This window comes from Petromyzon marinus, unplaced genomic scaffold, assembly GCF_048934315.1.
Source record: "Petromyzon marinus isolate PM22_M1 ecotype Great Lakes invasive population unplaced genomic scaffold, UKy_Petmar_22M1.pri1.0 PM_Scaffold_163, whole genome shotgun sequence".
NCBI classification, from domain to species: domain Eukaryota; kingdom Metazoa; phylum Chordata; class Hyperoartia; order Petromyzontiformes; family Petromyzontidae; genus Petromyzon; species Petromyzon marinus.
In genome coordinates, this window is record NW_027423128.1 from 14,896 (window position 1) to 32,588 (window position 17,693).

At 49.1% G+C, this 17,693-nt stretch overlaps 1 protein-coding gene across 1 annotated transcript; it reads left to right on the forward strand.

Annotated features, from left to right (window-relative positions):
* Positions 1-461: 461 nt before the first annotated feature.
* On the forward strand, positions 462-14,338 carry LOC142922765 (uncharacterized). Its single transcript, XM_076063614.1, has 2 exons — positions 462-554; positions 13,454-14,338. The coding sequence occupies exon 2, from the start codon at positions 13,483-13,485 to the stop codon at positions 14,104-14,106; it is 624 nt and encodes a 207-aa protein (XP_075919729.1). The 5' UTR covers positions 462-554; positions 13,454-13,482; the 3' UTR covers positions 14,107-14,338.
* The last annotated feature ends 3,355 nt before the right edge of the window (positions 14,339-17,693 follow it).

The window sequence follows — 17,693 nt, forward strand, 5'->3', positions numbered from 1 at the left end:
TTGCCTGGCAGACCACGAATTTCAGAAGAGTGCTAAATTTCGTGTTCATCCTCTGGGTTGAACATACCAGCATAGACAGAGTGAACAAATACGAGGTACAAGATAGCAGAAATACATATACAGGGACACAAGAGGTAAGAAGAGGAAAGACGGACAGAGAAGCAAGAAAAAAGGGGCCGGAGGAATGAACAGAGGCTTAAAATAAGTAGCAGAGGTGGGGGGAGGGGCCGAAGGAAGCAAAGGGCACCCCACCCACCCCACCCACCCCACCCATCCCACCCCACCCCACCCACCCCACCCCACCCACCCCACCCACCCCACCCACCCACCCCACCCCACCCACTCCACCCACTCCACCCACCCCACCCCTCCCACCCCTCCCACCGATCCTCCCCCCAACCCTCCCCTCAATGCTCCTTTCACTCCTCCCGTCACCCCTCTCCTTTCTGCTGCGTCAGGGCCAGAGGCTGAGAGCACGGCAGAGGAGGCTACACGGGGAACTGGGCCGCGTCAGGGGCGAGAGACGCGGGGCGACTCGACACTTCACAGCGTGGGTGAGTGTGGGGAGTTCGTGGTGCATGGTGGACGGTGGGTGGTGTGGTCCAGAATATAAACCACCTGTGTAGGATACACGGGGGATTTTTGATTGGTGCTTAAATGTGTGTGTGTGGAAGACGGTGTAGTGTGTGAGTGTGTGTGCGGTGGGGGGTAGGGAGGTAAATGTGTGTGTAACGCAAATGAGTATCTGGGGCGGTGTGTAAACATCACACATTGGGGAGACAAAGGCGGTCCGGCGTGGTTCTGACCACTTACCATTTCGTGTACTATGCCGGCCTTCATAGGGGCTCAATAACAGCACTTGCCCCACCAGTCTGTGGAGCTCCATGGGGGATGTTTGTGTCGGAGCTCGTGCTGTAGGCGTAGACCACGCGCGACCGTGGATCCTCTATAGGGAGCGCGCGTCTGCTGTGGGTCGCATGGAGCTGCACGAGCGGACACCGCCGCAGCGATTCCCATACCGACTCAAGAGATCGGCGCTGGGAAACAATTGCGCTGAAGTGTGTTGCTGGGTGGATGAAGCGAGCACCACCATGGTGTGCTTGCCTTGTATGGTCAGTCGTGTGACTGATTATTATAATATATTAATTCACACCTTTGCACCGTGTCATGGCAGTTTCTCTGTTTTTCCTTCATTGCATTTTTATTTCAGAAATATTTCACCTGCAAAATAGATTGAGTTTGAATATCTCATGCGAAAGGGTGCCCAGGGCATGTGGGGTCGTCCAATTGCACAGTACTTAGCGCACATCACTACACACCCATGGACTAAATCCAGAGGCGAGTGACAAATGAATCAGTTCTGCCCCCCTCGCTTCACCAATCCGCACTAGTCGGCGTGGAGAAATATGGTTAAAAATCAACACGACCGACAGGGCATAGGGTGCCCATTATCCAGAAGGGCTTTACTTTATTTTCACATCCACATCTAATTGTGGATTTGGTTATTTTTCTTTAGTTATCTTTGTTGTATAAATACAACTTGACAAGATGTGTACTGCTTCATTCTGGTACATTTACTGTTTTTCAGTGCATTTCAGCACTGGGTGTGTTTGTTGGATTCATTGTTTGTCGATTTTTCATTGAACTGACAAATGGTGTAACCTGGTCCCTTGGGTACCCAGGCCTTCCTATAGTATAACTCCAGGAATCGGCAGATTTTAATTTTATTGTACCAAGTAAGGACCACTGAGCTATATAGCTGTTTTTCAAAAGCAACCTGGCCACAAATCATAGCTCAACGAAGTGGCATATCACATGGAAATTTGTAGCAGCCAAATACTGTAAACGCATATTTCTAAATGTGGAGGGAAAAAAACTCGAGGATCCAGAGAAAAACCCACGCCACCACGGGGAGAATATGCAAACTCCAAATATCCAGGCGTTGGAATCGAACCCACGATCTCCTGCATTCCAGGCGAAGGGGATAACTTGTTGCCACCACTGAGCCCCTTGTTAATCTGATGTGGTATACTGGTACAGCCCCTGGTGGCCTCGGTCACTTTACTGACCTTTGCACCATTGTGTAGTCGGTTCAATTGAGTCGCAGACATACTCTTTGGAGGCAACAAATTTATTTATACCAACACGAAGGGGTAACTTCCCTTTTACCAGATAACAACCTATGGTGGTGGACCACCAGGCTATCTGCGCTAACACTCTGGGATAGCTACAACGAGCAGGACTCCAGCTTGAGTCCTGCCTATGTGTTGGTGACTCTTCACGGATGTTGAATGTAGATCTTTCAGAAGACAACAGCAAAGCTGAACCCTGTTCCCTCTGGGGACCCGGTTTATATGCTCACCAGTCGTGGCCGGCTCCGCCCTTGGCCACGACTACCTTCTTGATTCCTATTGCAAGATCTCGCCCTGACACGTGACTACCCACTAGCCCCAACTTGGGGCCCCTGTGTAGACTTTACCCGTCATGTACCTTCCAGGGTCAACAAGAGTGCAATGGCCCACATTAACCTCATTCATGGCTGACACTTTCACACCCCTTCTATAGAGGACAGCACTGCACGCCACGCGTGGTACCACTCAGCGCCATGACTCAGCGCTCACCAAGCCCCACTAGGGCTGGTACTACACCCACATATATGGGGTGTCGGTGATGTAATTACATCGCACTCCGTGCCTCTCAGGCCGGCACTACACAGTGGTATTCCCGATGTCACTACATTACCCCCCCCCCCATTCGTAGCATTCAGCCGTCCTGGCTGTCAACTCCCCCTTAAAACTAACTAAGTGAATAAGTTCTAGATTTGAAGCTTTCGTGACTGCAAGGATCCATACTCTTTGGTTCTATTCGGTAAAGTCACGTAGGTAAAAAATAAAACAACAAAAATCATGACGTTTCGGCCACAACACAAGTGGCCTTCATCAGGTGAAGGGGACCGTACTGTCATGAGGACAGCGTTGGAGTGAAGACAGTCCAGCCCAGGTCGCGTTCTTTTAAGCTGTGTGGGAGGAAACAAAATGCTTTGACAAAGGAATTAGCATAAAATAACCGTAACGCACAAGAGGACCGGCACGGAGGGGGGGAGGGGGTGTGAAGTGGAACGTAGAGGACCGGCACGGGGCGGGGGGGGAGTTTACAAATGTAGGTGTGAAGTGAAATAAGCTTCTATGAATGTTTGGTATATCACTATTTGGATAAATACCATTGAAAATTACTTTAATGTTTGGTATGATTTAGAACATCTTTCCAATGGTTGCTTAAGTGAATAAGGTGATAAAAAGTGAGTAAAAATGACTAAACGCTATGTGTGCCTCAATAATTAACAATAACAAATAGCATATAAATACCCAAGCCCACCTATACAATATATACACTAGCTACAAATGTACAGAACAACACGAGAAAATATAAAACGCGAATGCACGGAATCCCCTCCATCACCAACAACTCCCATCCTCACCGTGTAGCAATACCCATAAGCACAACAAAGGCTAGGTTCAGCCAATAACCGATATGGCCTACTGAGTGTGACAAGCAACTGATGGTGTGGGAGTGTGTGTGCATGGGTGTCACAAAATCCGAAGAGTTTTTGAGCGAGTCCTCGTGGCTGGGCCTCCAGTGGAGGTGGGCTCACTCTCCCTGGAGGTCCCAGGGGGAATATGCAACTGTCCAGTCGAATCCGGCTCCTCACGAAGAGCAGTAGGCCGGGTCGACGGGTTCTCCTCTCCCGAATCAAGTGAAGACAGCGCAGGCGGCGGCTCGGGGGACATCAGGCGCGCGGCACCTGAGGGAGGAAGCACACGACTCCGCTGAGGACCAACCTCAACGGGCACACATGCCAGCTCGCCGGACACATCTGTCCCTCGGCGCCCACAGTGTGGAGATGGAACAAACTCACAGGGAGCAATAAAGGGCTTAGGGCAAGAGGAGTGTACAAAACAACTCCGCCGCCCCAAGCGGATCTGGACACACTGCGGTCGAATGACCCGAATCACATCAACCAGCCCTCTCCAGGGTTTGAGCAATTTGGGCGATGTACCCACCGGTACCTGTGGACAGTGCAACCAAGCTCTGTCCCCAGGTGCCCACTCATGTTTTGAAGTATGGAAGCCCCTCAGCCATTCATTGGCCAATCGGCACGAATCAGAATTTACCCTGGAAGTCTCCCGCACTTCGGAAAGCTTTTGAAGGGTACAGCACACGGAGTCAGAGATTTAAGATTTTGCCTTGTTGGGTGCGGCTTGTAACTGAACATGAATCAGGGGGTCGTGTTCTCGCTGACCTGATGACTCAACATGAAGGTCAGAGTCCTGTGCAGCCACCTCAACCATACCATCCGTCTGCGGATTGTGCGGTGACATGCGTACTTTCTTGGTTCACAACTAACGCACACCTCTTGCAATAATTTTGAAGAAAATGTTTTGCCTTGATTGTTCAGAAGACGTTCGGGAGCACTCTTGTCCATAATGTAGTGGGTAATAAACTGGAGGAAGCTTACTCTGAGGCAACACATTTATTATAACATTAACAGGTTATTACAGAATGGGGTAATGGCCCCTTTCACGCGATACTCTATGGAGGTAGTCCCTCCAGACTAGCTTGCCTCTCACTGGCTATCACGGCATCTATAGTGCTGGGGCTTGAGTCTTCCCTTGAGTCTTCACTGGTTATCAGCTGGAGCTTTCACTGGTACAAGCTCAAGCCGACCCTAGCCAGGGGTTCTGCTCTGCCCATTGGGCTTTTCTCTTCAGGGCTCCAGGATGCTCTTCAGTCTTCGGCCGGACAACAACTGCTGGGACCGCTCAGGGACCTGACTTATATATAGGCTCCTGGCTCACTCCGTCCCTGGCCACGCCTTCCTTCTAGGACCGTCTCCGAGGGTCTGGAGAATGACATCATCTCCCCAGCCCCCTTCCCGGGATCTGGGGTCCCGACCGTTGGTCACGATGCTCCCCCAGGGATTGCCTTGGCAAACGGCCCGTCATCATTAATCCAGCAGGTTCAGCCTCCCCTCTGCTCCCTACTGACACAAGCTAGTACTGCCGGCTATGATTAGTGGCGATCATGTTCAACCATGCCACTACAATTACGTAGCCATTGAGGAATGCCTCAGTGATCTTTGCCGCCAACTGTTTGGGAAGCGGCCAGGCCACAGGCCATCATGAGAAATACTCGACTCCCACCAGAAAATATTTATTCCCACAAGCGGCTTCTACCGCGTGCACTGCACACACCCCTTCAACAAATTAGCAGCATCCTCAGCCATGCCAGGCCAGAAGAAATCCGACTTACGTGTGGCCAATGCTAGTTTATGCACACCCAAGTGCAACAGACGCTCGTGCACCGCCCAAATGACCTTACTCCGCAGGGCGGTGGGCACAACAATGTTGGAACATCGCATCTCTCCGCCCCAATGCATGAGCAATCCGCCTCTGAGAATGAAAGAGGTGACACCCCATCGATCCTCGCCCCCATCAGTCTCTCTGACACGGCATCGCAATTTAAGCAGAGAAGCGTCCTCAACCTGGAGGTGCCCCCATTCTTCGTGGTCCAATCCAATGACAGCATCACGCGCCACTGGATCCCCAGCCCCCTCAGATGTTACAACCTCGGCCGATGCCGTAAGGGTAGGGGGCGAGTGTTCGTTGCGCGGCTTACAGCGACCGGAGCCCGAAAAACTTGCGCAACTCTCGTTCGTGGGTAATCGCGACAGGGCGTCCGCGTTTGTGTGATGGGAGCCTTTGCAATAGGTAACCTGAAAAGAGTAGTCCTGGAGGACCTCCAACCAGCGTGAAAGTTCGCCAGATGGCTGGTCAACCTGCAGCGCGTACTGCAGCGCCGCGTGGTCCGAGCGCACCTCAAAGTCTCTCCCATACAAATATGGAAGATACTGTTGCAAGAAAAACACGATAGCTAACAGTTATCAGCATGTGACACAGTACCGCTGTTCAGCCGGAGACAGCACTCTGCTTCCTTATGGGATAACACTCGACGCCATTGACAACTTGAGACAGAACAGCTCCAATGCCAGTGTTACTAGCATGTGGATCAAGGACAAACGGCAAGGAAAAGTCGGGGTAGTGGAGGGGAGGGGCGTTCACCAAGCCATCTTGGAGTGCAACAAATGCGGCCTCCTCATGGGTGGTGCCGATGTCACAAGTCGAGGAGACTGAAGTGCTGTGACAAAAGGGCCATTGCCTGAATCGTCTCTTACTATAAACATTTCATTTCAAAGCGGTGTTATCGAAGAAGTTTTTTTGGAAGATGAATAACATCGCGATGGGGGGAGGGGGACATAGCGGGATTGAGGGGGAGCGATTTGGGGTGTTATAGAGGTGGGTGTTGAGTAAAATAGTATCAGTGTCTTGTGCTCGAGCCTAGGGGCTATGCCAAGGGGCTAGGACATTGAGAACACGGATTCGAATGAACGTCTCATCTTGCCACATGCTTTTTTTACTATCTCCATCAGTAAAAAAATCAATCTACAAAGCAATGCTGCTTCTAAAATGGGTATAGTACTCTGAAGCATGTAAAAATGGTAATGTACTGTCAATCGTATTTTAACAGGAGCATTGTCTCTTTAAAGGTCACGGTTTTTGTTGTTGACATGAACTTTATTGGCTTCCACCTCCCTGTTCACAGAGATCGTCAATAGAGGCTGAAGTCTGTTACTCGCGCACAGTCAGTCGAGGGAGTGATAGCCCCCACTGTGCCCTTCAGCCCGTGGCGTTGCCTATGGGACTCATTGTCCCGTAACATCCCGAGTTCACAATGTCGATTAAAGCGACACCTTTGTTTAATAACGATCCATGAAATGAGTGGGACTTTATATAGTGTGACAGTCTTGTCTTTGGTAATACTGTACTCATGTTTGTTTCTGTTGCCTGGTTTTTAATTGGTAAAGCTGTGATCGTGTTTGATACCTCCACTGGTATCCGATTAATTTCTGCATCAAGCACAATATCCCCTTTGCTGTCTTCAAGTTCCACCATGGACACGCTCCTGTTTGCCTCTCCCATCATCTCATTCCCCTCCCAATGTTCTCCTATATCGTCCCTACCATCTCGCTTTACTCCCCTTCACTCATTCTCCGCCCAGCAACCAAGGCTTCCTGTTGGAACTTCTAATCAACCTTTACTCATTCGGAGGTCACTCATTCCCTTTTCTTTTGATGCAATTATTTGGGCCTGTCACTTACCATCCACAGATTTCTCCTGTGATCATCACTGTATGTTCTCTCTTTAGAAATGTAGGCTGAATGTACACCACCTTGTTCCCAATGATGATTGTATCTCACTGATGTGCACATCACCTTGACAGAGGCTCTTTTTAAAGGCACTCTAATTGATTATTTCTCATTTCACAGCCTCCACTACACTACTCAGCAGATTATACCCCACTTTGTTCGTCAAGACTTGCTTGAGGCAAATATAAGTATGGTCCAACAACTTCTATGACTGACACGGCACGAGTAAGACTGCCTGCAGTCCAACCAAAAAGGCTGCATCTTTGAAAGCTGGTTTCAAGCCTGCCCTCCACGTGTGTTAAAAGATCTTACTCACCCATGTGATGATAGTTGAGCCTCTGGGTGTCAGCATTTCTACTCTGATATTGCAAGTGTTGGTTACTAGTGATTTCTTTCATTTTTCTTAGGGTACCTCTCACTTTATACTCAAATGGCTCAATGCAGAAGGTGTAGGGTCTTTGGTTGCTGTGGCTTGCATGAGCTCTTCAAAGGGATATGACGAAGAGCGATTCTGCATTTGGGAGCATAATTACTTCTAGCATGCTAGTTTCTGCCTTCAACTGCTGAGGAGCTTGCCACTGGCATTTGTAATTGCGCAGGAAATATTGAAGTAGGCTCCCCTGAGCTGACTGAAGTTTGCAAAGTCATCCTTTATTTGACTGAGAGTTATTATTCAACTACTGCAGCTTTTCCATCAGGCCCCCTCTGTTCATGCCAGATCTGAGTTTTGCATTGCCTTCTTAGGCCCTTGTAGCAGTTTTTACGTTCTTTTTTCAATTAAACACCACGTTTAATCACTAATCCATTCATTTCCAATATTGCAACAGGTTGTTGGGCTGGTCTTGGCAGCGTTGTTTACATAATCTTGAAATTGTCCCAAACTGTTGGTTCCTCATTAGACAGGAGCGTGCATTACCACTGCCCACCTCCACATTACAACCATCCCCACCATAAGAATTATATCCAGTATGAGCTGGAGAAGCTTTTGTTGAACTTCGAGAGTACTACTAAGAAATGGGGTTTACGTTCATCCCCACATTAAACAAAGCACCTGCCTGGGTATTCTGTGTCATCGTATTCTCCCATCCCTCCACTCCCCATGAGCAGTGGGGCAGTTTTGGACAGAGCAGAACAATTTTTCCATACCTGGGGTGCATGTGACTAGCTCCAGTTTGGCAGCAGAGGTCATGCTCCGAATCGGTTGAACATAATTATCTCAGCTGCGTAACACACTGTGAATGCTGCATTGCCTGTCGCTCCATGTAAATCTCTGGGTCTTCTCAGCCAGATATCCCCTCCCTTCTCTACATTTGAGAAATTTGGATTCCTTTTAAAGGAACATCCACACTGGTTTTGCATATTCAAGTTGTCTACGATCCACCGTGGGCTTAACAAACTAGATTATGTGAGCAGCTTAGATCCTTGAATGATCTGGACAAATGCCCATCAGTGAGATACTAAGGCAGGTGAGGCAGCATTGGCTGGGTCATGTAGCCCAAATGCCCAGTCACTGTGTACCCAAACAGCTTCTGTTTGTCCAGATATAAGGGGCTTATCGCTATAGGCAAGAGTTTGACTGCTGTGTAACAGAAGGATGGTGGAGCTGTTTGGGCTTGCCAACAACTCGACCAGTGGTTTCAAGATCAGCGTCTCTGGAGGAGTTTTGTGAAGGATGTCCGCCTCCAGCAATAACGGAGGGCGGAGGAGTGATGCTCACAACAACGAGCGGAGTGCAGAATGAGTAAAATGCAGCAAGGTGGAACAGTAGGGAGCACAGGTGGTAGATTTGCCAGTCATCCCTGTCACTCAACCCATGACACCTTTATCTATCCTGTAACCTCCTGCCCATGAGCCTTCGACAGTCCACATGACCTCAATGTGCACTTAGCCTGGCACAAACACTTTGTTGACGTCACCAATTTTGAGTGGCGAATGGCTTTTATTGTTATTGTGTTTATGTATCCACCCCTTCATGTGCCGTACTGGCCTGCTTATGTGCTCGCTAGCAGAACTAATCCCAATAATGTAAAAAACGATATGGGAGATTTTTCTCATTTGTATCTTGTATGTTTGTGTACATCGCCTATGTGTGTTTGTGGCGAGCCATGCTGCACAACAAACTCAGCCACAGTTATCAATAGGACGTGATATCTACACTGGTTTTGGGTCCTCTAGTTTGTGTCTGCATTAAATGAGTGCCTGGTACAATGGGTAATCAGTATAACCTATGAGACTATGAGACAAATGTGGCCAGGTGTGGTGCTGGCCATTTCTACCCCACTTTGCGTGCGGGTCTTCAAATGGGCTCACTAACAGCACTTGACCCACCAGTCTGTGGAGCTACATGGGGGATGATTGTGTTGAAGCTCGTGCTGTCGGCGTAGAAGACGCTCGACAGTTTATCCTCTGTAGGGAGCACGCGTCTGCTGTGTGTAGCGTGGAGCTGCACGATAGTGAAACCAATAGAGTTGTTGCGCCTTGGGCGTAAACATCAATGTATGTCCATTTGCCAGGTGTTATTTTTTTCATTTCCTGTGGAGATGTGTGCTGTATGAGAGAAAAAGCGACTGAGCTCACGCCCTCACCCCCTTCTCCCTATTGCATTATCTCCTCGTACTATTTGACTATTCATAAAATCATACGTATATAGTGACACCCCAGGGATAAATTAATATTGCTTGTTATAGCACATTCTTGTAGAAAGAACGCTGGTTAAGTCAGACCGGCCTGTATATGTACAGTTTAGATATTTAGTTTGCAGCAATGCAATACACACAGCTCAATACACAAAGAGTTAAATGTATAAATATCTCATACTAAAGAATGGATTACTTGGGTTTACAAACATGATGTACAAAACTCGTTATAGTCTCATGCTCTGCATGCTGTTGTAAATGCATGTGGTGCATACTCACTGACCAGACGCTTCGTTATTATTGATACTAATAAAAAATGTTAAATTAAGATTTTTTTTCATTAATTTCTCACGTTAAACAAATATAGGGAGGCGTTCATCCAGCGGTAGAGAGACAATGGCTGCTGATGATGATGTAACGTGCCGCTCATTTTGAAGGATTCCTAAGAGACAGTGCAAATGGAGATTCAAAGGCATAGGAAGGTGGTTGCACAGACACCTGGACCACTGCTGTCCTGTATAAGTGATTTATTTAACATAATGAACATTATAGTAACATTGACGCTGCCTCATGTGTGTACTTTAAGTTTTGGCTTCCCCACACAAACACACTACCTCCACAAAAGGTCATGTTTACTCATTTCTGTGAAGCGTATTCAAGTTTAATTTATTACGTATAGCCCTGTGAGCCATGCGGCTCTTAAGTCGGGTGCAACCGCAACAAACAAAATATGAATCTACATTGCAGAAAACTATTAAACCACAACCAGACCAAAATAAAGCTACAAAAACAATGTAACAGCAGTAATCATAGGAACTGTGATTTTAAAATTAACAATAAACGATATACATAACATGTACGACAAAACCTGCAGCCATAGCTGGCAGCACGACACTCCCAGTGTATGATGTCTGAGTGAGTCAGCAGCAGCGTGAGTGAGTGTATGATGTGCGAGTCAACGTATGATGTGCGAGTCAGCGTATGATGATTGAGTCAGTATTAGGTTGAGTGAGTATATGATGTGTGAGTCAGCGCACAATGTGTTAGTCAGCGCATGATGAGTGAGTCAGTGTATGATGTGTGAGCGAGTCAGCGGCAGAGTGAGTGTATGATGTGCGAGTGAGCCAGCACACGATGATTGAACCTATGTATGATGAGTGAATGGGTCCCGTTCAGACGGACGAGTTCATCGATGGTCGGAACACAGGAGGGGGAGAGAGACAGCTGCGAGGCGCTGTTATACTCCATGTTGTAAACCATACCATTAACCACGGTTAAGCTATCTGTGTTGCTAAAGTTGAGGGTAAGAATCCACCCATTTTTCGCCATATAGCATTGTGATATATAACGACTTATTGTTGGTAGCTTAGCTGATTGGAGAATATAGAGTTTATTGATAACATTGAGGTAATTTATATTTTAGTATTTTTTATTGGTTCATGATATAGTATTCATTATATATTGTATTGTATACCCAGTTACTGTGAATAGCTCATATGTGTAGGCCTTAACTTCAACATAGCCATTTCTGTGACCAGTCACAAGCTAATCACTCAGTTATTTCAATGCTAAATTCGCCTAGTTATTTCAATGCTAAATTCTCCTGTTTGATTTGTACTAGGTGCCTCGGTGAATGTATATGCTCTGACTTTAACATAGCTATTTCTGTGACCAGTTACAAGCTAATCATTCAGCTATTTAAATGCTAAATTCTATGCTAATTCCTTTGTCAAGGAGTGCCTCTGCGGATGTGTATACTTTAACTTAGCTATTTCAATGCTAAGTTCTATGCTAATTCCTTTGTCAAGGGGTGCCTTTGCGGATGTGTATGCTTTAACTTTAATATAGCCTTTTCTGTGACCAGTCACAAGCTAATCACTCAGCCATTTCAATGCTAAATTAAATGCTAATTCCTTTGTCAAGGCGCTTTGTTTCTTCTCACACAGCTTAAAGGTCGTGATCTCAGCGTGGCTTTCTCACTCCAGCGCTGTCCTCCAGACAGTCTCGTCCCCTTCACCTGATGAAGGCCGCTTGTGTTGTGGCCGAAACGTCGTGAGAATATTATTGTGTTATTTTATTTTATCAATTTATTATTTTATTCTCATTCTACGTGACTTTACCGAAAGAACCAAAGAAGATGAATCCTTGCAGTCACGAAAACTTTAAATCGAAATTTAAGCTACCATTCTTAGATGTTCTGTTTGAGAGGAGACCTGATGGCTCATTGGGGTATTCTGTCTACAGGAAACCCACCCACACAGATTCCTACTTGAAACCTGATTCCCACCACCACCCAGCCCAAAATAATTATCTCATCAAAACTTCATACCATAGGGCTCATTGCATTTCGGACCAACACCACCTGACCAGTGAATTAAAACATGTACACCTGGCCCTCAAAAGGAATGGTTACTCTGACCGGACCATCCGCCAAGCTGTTTCTCCCTCGATACAGAAACAACCACTTGATACTCCGGCCAAAACCATCCCACTACCATATATAGCAGGCGTTACTAAAAAGATTTCAAAAATTCTAAACAAACACAAGATCCAGGTCCAGTTCAATACATTACACAAAATTCGTGATCTGATCCCATCCGTGAAGGATGGCATTCCTGACTTACAGTACCCCGGGTTTTACAAATTGAGTTGTACCTGCGGTGATTGCTATATAGGGGAGACAAAGCGACATGTCTCTGACCGAATTCGCGAGCACAAATCAGATTTGAAACACAGAAAAACGAATTCTTTGCTGATCACTGTTACAACGCTGTGGGTGATCACGATATAATTTTCTCCGATACCAAGGTTCTTTGCAAACCCACGGGTTTTTATCAGAGATTTGTTCACGAGGCAATTCAGATCTACAAACACAGACACAATTTCAACCGAGAAGTTGGTTTCAAATTAAGCAACCATTGGAAAGATGTTCTAAATCGAACTAAACATAAACTAATTTCTGTGGTACAGTATATTTTTCAAGTAGTGGTACCCCAAACTTTCGCAGCTCTCAGCTCCCCCCCCTCCCGCTCCTGGCCCCTCCCCCTCGTCCCTCCTGGCCCCTCCCCCTCGTCCCTCCTGGCCCCTCCCCCTCGTCCCTCCTCCCGACTCGCGACGTGGAGTGAACTCGCCCCCGCGCCCCGCGCCCCACCCTGAGCGGCCCCGCCGCCCATTGCAAGAATGGCGGGAAGCGGACGCGGGGCCGACCGCGCGCCGCCTCTCGCGTGATTGGCTCGCTTCGCGTCACATGGGGAAGGCGGAAGAAGTGTATGGGGGAGGAGCTGCGTGGTTAGGGGCAGGGCCGTGGAGTCACGTGGTGGGCAATGATTGACAATAAGTGGGCAGGGATGGCTGTTACGTCATAGTGTACGTCACATCCGGTAATGACGTCACGATAAATAACACACCCCTTCGTGACGTGTCTCACACTTGCTTCTGTCCGCGTGCCGTCAACTCGAGCTGAGCATGGTGCTGCTGATCGTTGGCGTTCTGGTCTTGGCCATGCTTGGGATGGGGATCTTCATATATCTTCTTTTTACGCTTTCCATTTCAGACTTTGACCATGAGACCACGACGCTGTCTATGGAGAGGATGGGCCTGCAGAATGTGGAGCTCTGTCAGAAGAGCAAGATGCTCCGTCTGGAGCTACAGCATCAGCTGGAGGAGTTCATGGAGAACCGAGAGACTCTCCAGAGAGAGATCAGGAGCCTGGTTCAACAGCTTAAAGAGCGCCAGTTGGAGCTGGAGCCCACGAGAGTGCCTTGCAGGGAGAGCAAGTCTCTCCATGCGGATTTTCTCCGAGACTGCAATGCAGCACAGCGGCAAATGTCGCTGCGCTGTGAAAACGAAGATCTCCGGAGGTCGCTGCATGCCCACCTGAGGAAGTTGAACTTCCTGAATCCGCAGAGAGGGCAGGAACAGTTTAGGCTGCGCGGGAAGCTGGTGCGTCACGAGGACATGTGGCATGGGGAAAAGAGGCTGCAAGAAGAGAACCTGCATCTCCGTAGCCAGCTGAAAGAGCTAATATGGACCGTGTCTCAAATGTACAATGCCACCACCACCGACGCCACTTCCACCGCCGCTGCCACAGCTTCCACCACCGCAACCGTTTCCACCACCACTTCTGCCACCACCACCAAGCCCAAGAAGATGAAGAGATTTAGCCATTGGTTCCGAAAATTGCTGAAGCGCAAGTCGGCCATTTAAAAATATTGGGAAAATTGTGAAAATGACACCACCCTAATTAAAACATTACTCAGAAAGACAAACATACCCCATAGAACATCAACAAAGTCATATATAAGACAAAATATCGTACATTTGCATGCAACACTCTAATAAATACTGTATTGTGAGCAAAACATAAAGTTACTTAAATGGAAAAAAAATCTGTTATTGTCACTTACCTTTAGTCCAGATGCCGGTCTGCTTGTCGGGAGGGGGCGTAATGAGTCTCTGCACACACGGGGGCGGTGGGAGGGGGGTGAACGTCCATACACACACACAACAGCGACAATCATCCGCTGTATAGCCTTACCAGAATGTTGGGGCAAGCGCCTATGAAGCTCTGAATGGCACACGGGGTGAATGGCCAGCACCCCGCCCGGCTGCCTCTTTATCTCTCCATACACGAGACTCACAGGCGTACATGCGTCCGTGCACACACGCACAACAACAACGCAACAACCGTCGTTCACCCCTAAGTGGCGGTGACATCACCACAGCACTTGTGCCATGCTCGGTGCATTTTGAGGCCACGTGAAGTGTCGAAGGCTGGCTGGCAGGAGGTCATGTAATAGACGCAGGTGCCATGGATTGACTTAGGAAGATGATGGGCAGATGCAACAGCCGTGCTCCCCACTGTGCCAACTTTATTTGTGTCAGTTGTTTGGCGCTCTGCTCGTTGTTTTGAGCCTCGCTCCTCTGCCCTATGCTGTTGCTGGAGGGCAACTGCCTCCACCTCCCCAGCAGCGCCTTTCATGAACCTCCTCCACAGAAGCCGATCGTGACACTGCTGATACCAGTCATCAATAAGACCAATCAGCTCCACATCCTTCTGCACCACATCAGTCCATCTCTTCTCTACCCCGTACCACGCCCATTTAGCACCATCTATCCAGCCAAATTGAAGCTGCTTGGGGATGCCGTGACTGCATACGGACTGCATGACACAATCAACGCAGCCTCGCTTGCTGGAGGAGCCCACAGATGGGCATTTGTCCAGATATTCTAGGAATCTGTGAGCTTACAAAGTCCAGTCTGGTTAAACCCTGAATAGATCGTGGGCAAGCTAACCTTAATGTTCCTTTCGAGAGAGATAAGGGAGGGTATAACTGTGGCCGAGAAGACATGAAGATTTTTATGGAGTGACATGCCAGGTAGCTTCCACACTGTTGAACAGCTGATGAAAATATAATGCTGCTCGAATTATTTTAAATGAGACCTCGGCTCCCAAAACGGACTTGATCATCAGCACACTGCCCACTCCACTCTCTCCTCAGGTGCCCCAAATACATGAGGAATTGAAGAAGGGAGCATTTTTATGATGTAAAATACCCAGGGAGGTGATTTGTTTTCGTGGGGCTGATGGTAACGGCCCATATTTTAGTAGCATGCTTCATGTTTAGCTGTAGTGTCTCCAACTTCTCCTTAGAGTGGGCAGTAATCACCAGATCATCCGCATTCATAATATGGTTTAACAATAGAGAGGCATACCATGACCGGCTCAGGCATCGATCAGCCTCCCATTATATCTATACCAGATAAATTCTACTGGTACATCCATGGAAATCGTCTCAAACTACGTAGTCAAAGAAAATGTTCAGTCGTGTAGGGGGCAGAGGACATCCATGTCGCACATTACTCACATTCTATCATCCCTTAGCTCCATTACGTCGATTTTTCATGAGACAGCAGTTGTCTTTCTATTGTTTATATATGCTTTATCGAAAGAAGAAAATAGTATATTTGCTTTAATTACTGTAACTCTGTGTTTTATTTAGCTTTGGTAATTTGGGTGATCCAGGTCTCTCTTGCAAATAAAACTCATCCTGGTCGCTTTAGTTCTCGCCTTGTTCAAAGAGTGGAGGAGTGGGTGGAGAGTGGAGGAGTGGGTGGAGAGTGGAGAGTGGAGGAGTGGCTGGAGAGTGGAGGAGTGGGTGGAGAGTGGAGAGTGGAGGAGTGGGTGGAGAGTGGAGAGTGGAGGAGTGGGTGGAGAGTGGAGGAGTGGGTGGAGAGTGGAGAGTGGAGGAGTGGGTGGAGAGTGGAGAGTGGAGGAGTGGGTGGAGAGTGGAGAGTGGAGGAGTGGGTGGAGAGTGGAGAGTGGAGGAGTGGGTGGAGAGTGGAGAGTGGAGGAGTGGGTGGAGAGTGGAGGGTGGAGTAGTGGGTGGAGAGTGGAGGGTGGAGGAGTGGGTGGAGAGTGGAGGGTGGAGGAGTGGGTGGAGAGTGGAGAGTGGAGGAGTGGGTGGAGAGTGGAGAGTGGAGGAGTGGGTGGAGAGTGGAGGAGTGGGTGGAGAGTGGAGAGTGGAGGAGTGGGTGGAGAGTGGAGGAGTGGGTGGAGAGTGGAGGAGTGGGTGGAGAGTGGAGAGTGGAGGAGTGGGTGGAGAGTGGAGAGTGGAGGAGTGGGTGGAGAGTGGAGAGTGGAGGAGTGGGTGGAGAGTGGAGAGTGGAGGAGTGGGTGGAGAGTGGAGAGTGGAGGAGTGGGTGGAAAGTGGAGAGTGGAGGAGTGGGTGGAGAGTGGAGAGTGGAGGAGTGGGTGGAGAGTGGAGAGTGGAGGAGTGGGTGGAGAGTGGAGGAGTGGGTGGAGAGTGGAGAGTGGAGGAGTGGGTGGAGAGTGGAGAGTGGAGGAGTGGGTGGAGAGTGGAGGAGTGGGTGGAGAGTGGAGAGTGGAGGAGTGGGTGGAGAGTGGAGGAGTGGGTGGACAGTGGAGAGTGGAGGAGTGGCTGGAGAGTGGAGAGTGGAGGAGTGGGTGGAGAGTGGAGAGTGGAGGAGTGGGTGGAGAGTGGAGAGTGGAGGAGTGGGTGGAGAGTGGAGAGTGGAGGAGTGGGTGGAGAGTGGAGAGTGGAGGAGTGGGTGGAGAGTGGAGGAGTGGGTGGAGAGTGGAGGAGTGGGTGGAGAGTGGAGAGTGGAGGAGTGGGTGTAGAGTGGAGGGTGGAGGAGTGGGTGGAGAGTGGAGGGTGGAGGAGTGGGTGGAGAGTGGAGGAGTGGGTGGAGAGTGGAGGAGTGGGTGGAGAGTGGAGGAGTGGGTGGAGAGTGGAGAGTGGAGGAGTGGGTGGAGAGTGGAGGAGTGGGTGGAGAGTGGAGGAGTGGGTGGAGAGTGGAGAGTGGAGGAGTTGGTGGAGAGTGGAGGAGTTGGTGGAGAGTGGAGAGTGGAGGAGTGGGTGGAGAGTGGAGAGTGGAGGAGTGGGTGGAGAGTGGAGAGTGGAGGAGTGGGTGGAGAGTGGAGGAGTGGGTGGAGAGTGGAGAGTGGAGGAGTGGGTGGAGAGTGGAGAGTGGAGGAGTGGGTGGAGAGTTAAGAGTGGAGGAGTGGGTGGAGAGTGCAGGAGTGGGTGGAGAGTGGAGAGTGGAGGAGTGGGTGGAGAGTGGAGAGTGGAGGAGTGGGTGGAGAGTGGAGAGTGGAGGAGTGGGTGGAGAGTGGAGGAGTGGGTGGGTGGAGAGTGGAGCAGTGGGTGGGTGGAGAGTGGAGGAGTGGGTGGGTGGAGAGTGGAGGAGTGGCTGGGTGGAGAGTGGAGGAGTGGGTGGGTGGAGAGTGGATGAGTGGGTGGGTGGAGAGTGGAGGAGTGGGTGGGTGGAGA

What these genes read in the sequence shown, in the direction of transcription:
- LOC142922765 (XM_076063614.1), top strand. Translation starts at nt 13,483, where the DNA reads ATGGAGAGGATGGGCCTGCAGAATGTGGAGCTCTGTCAGAAGAGCAAG.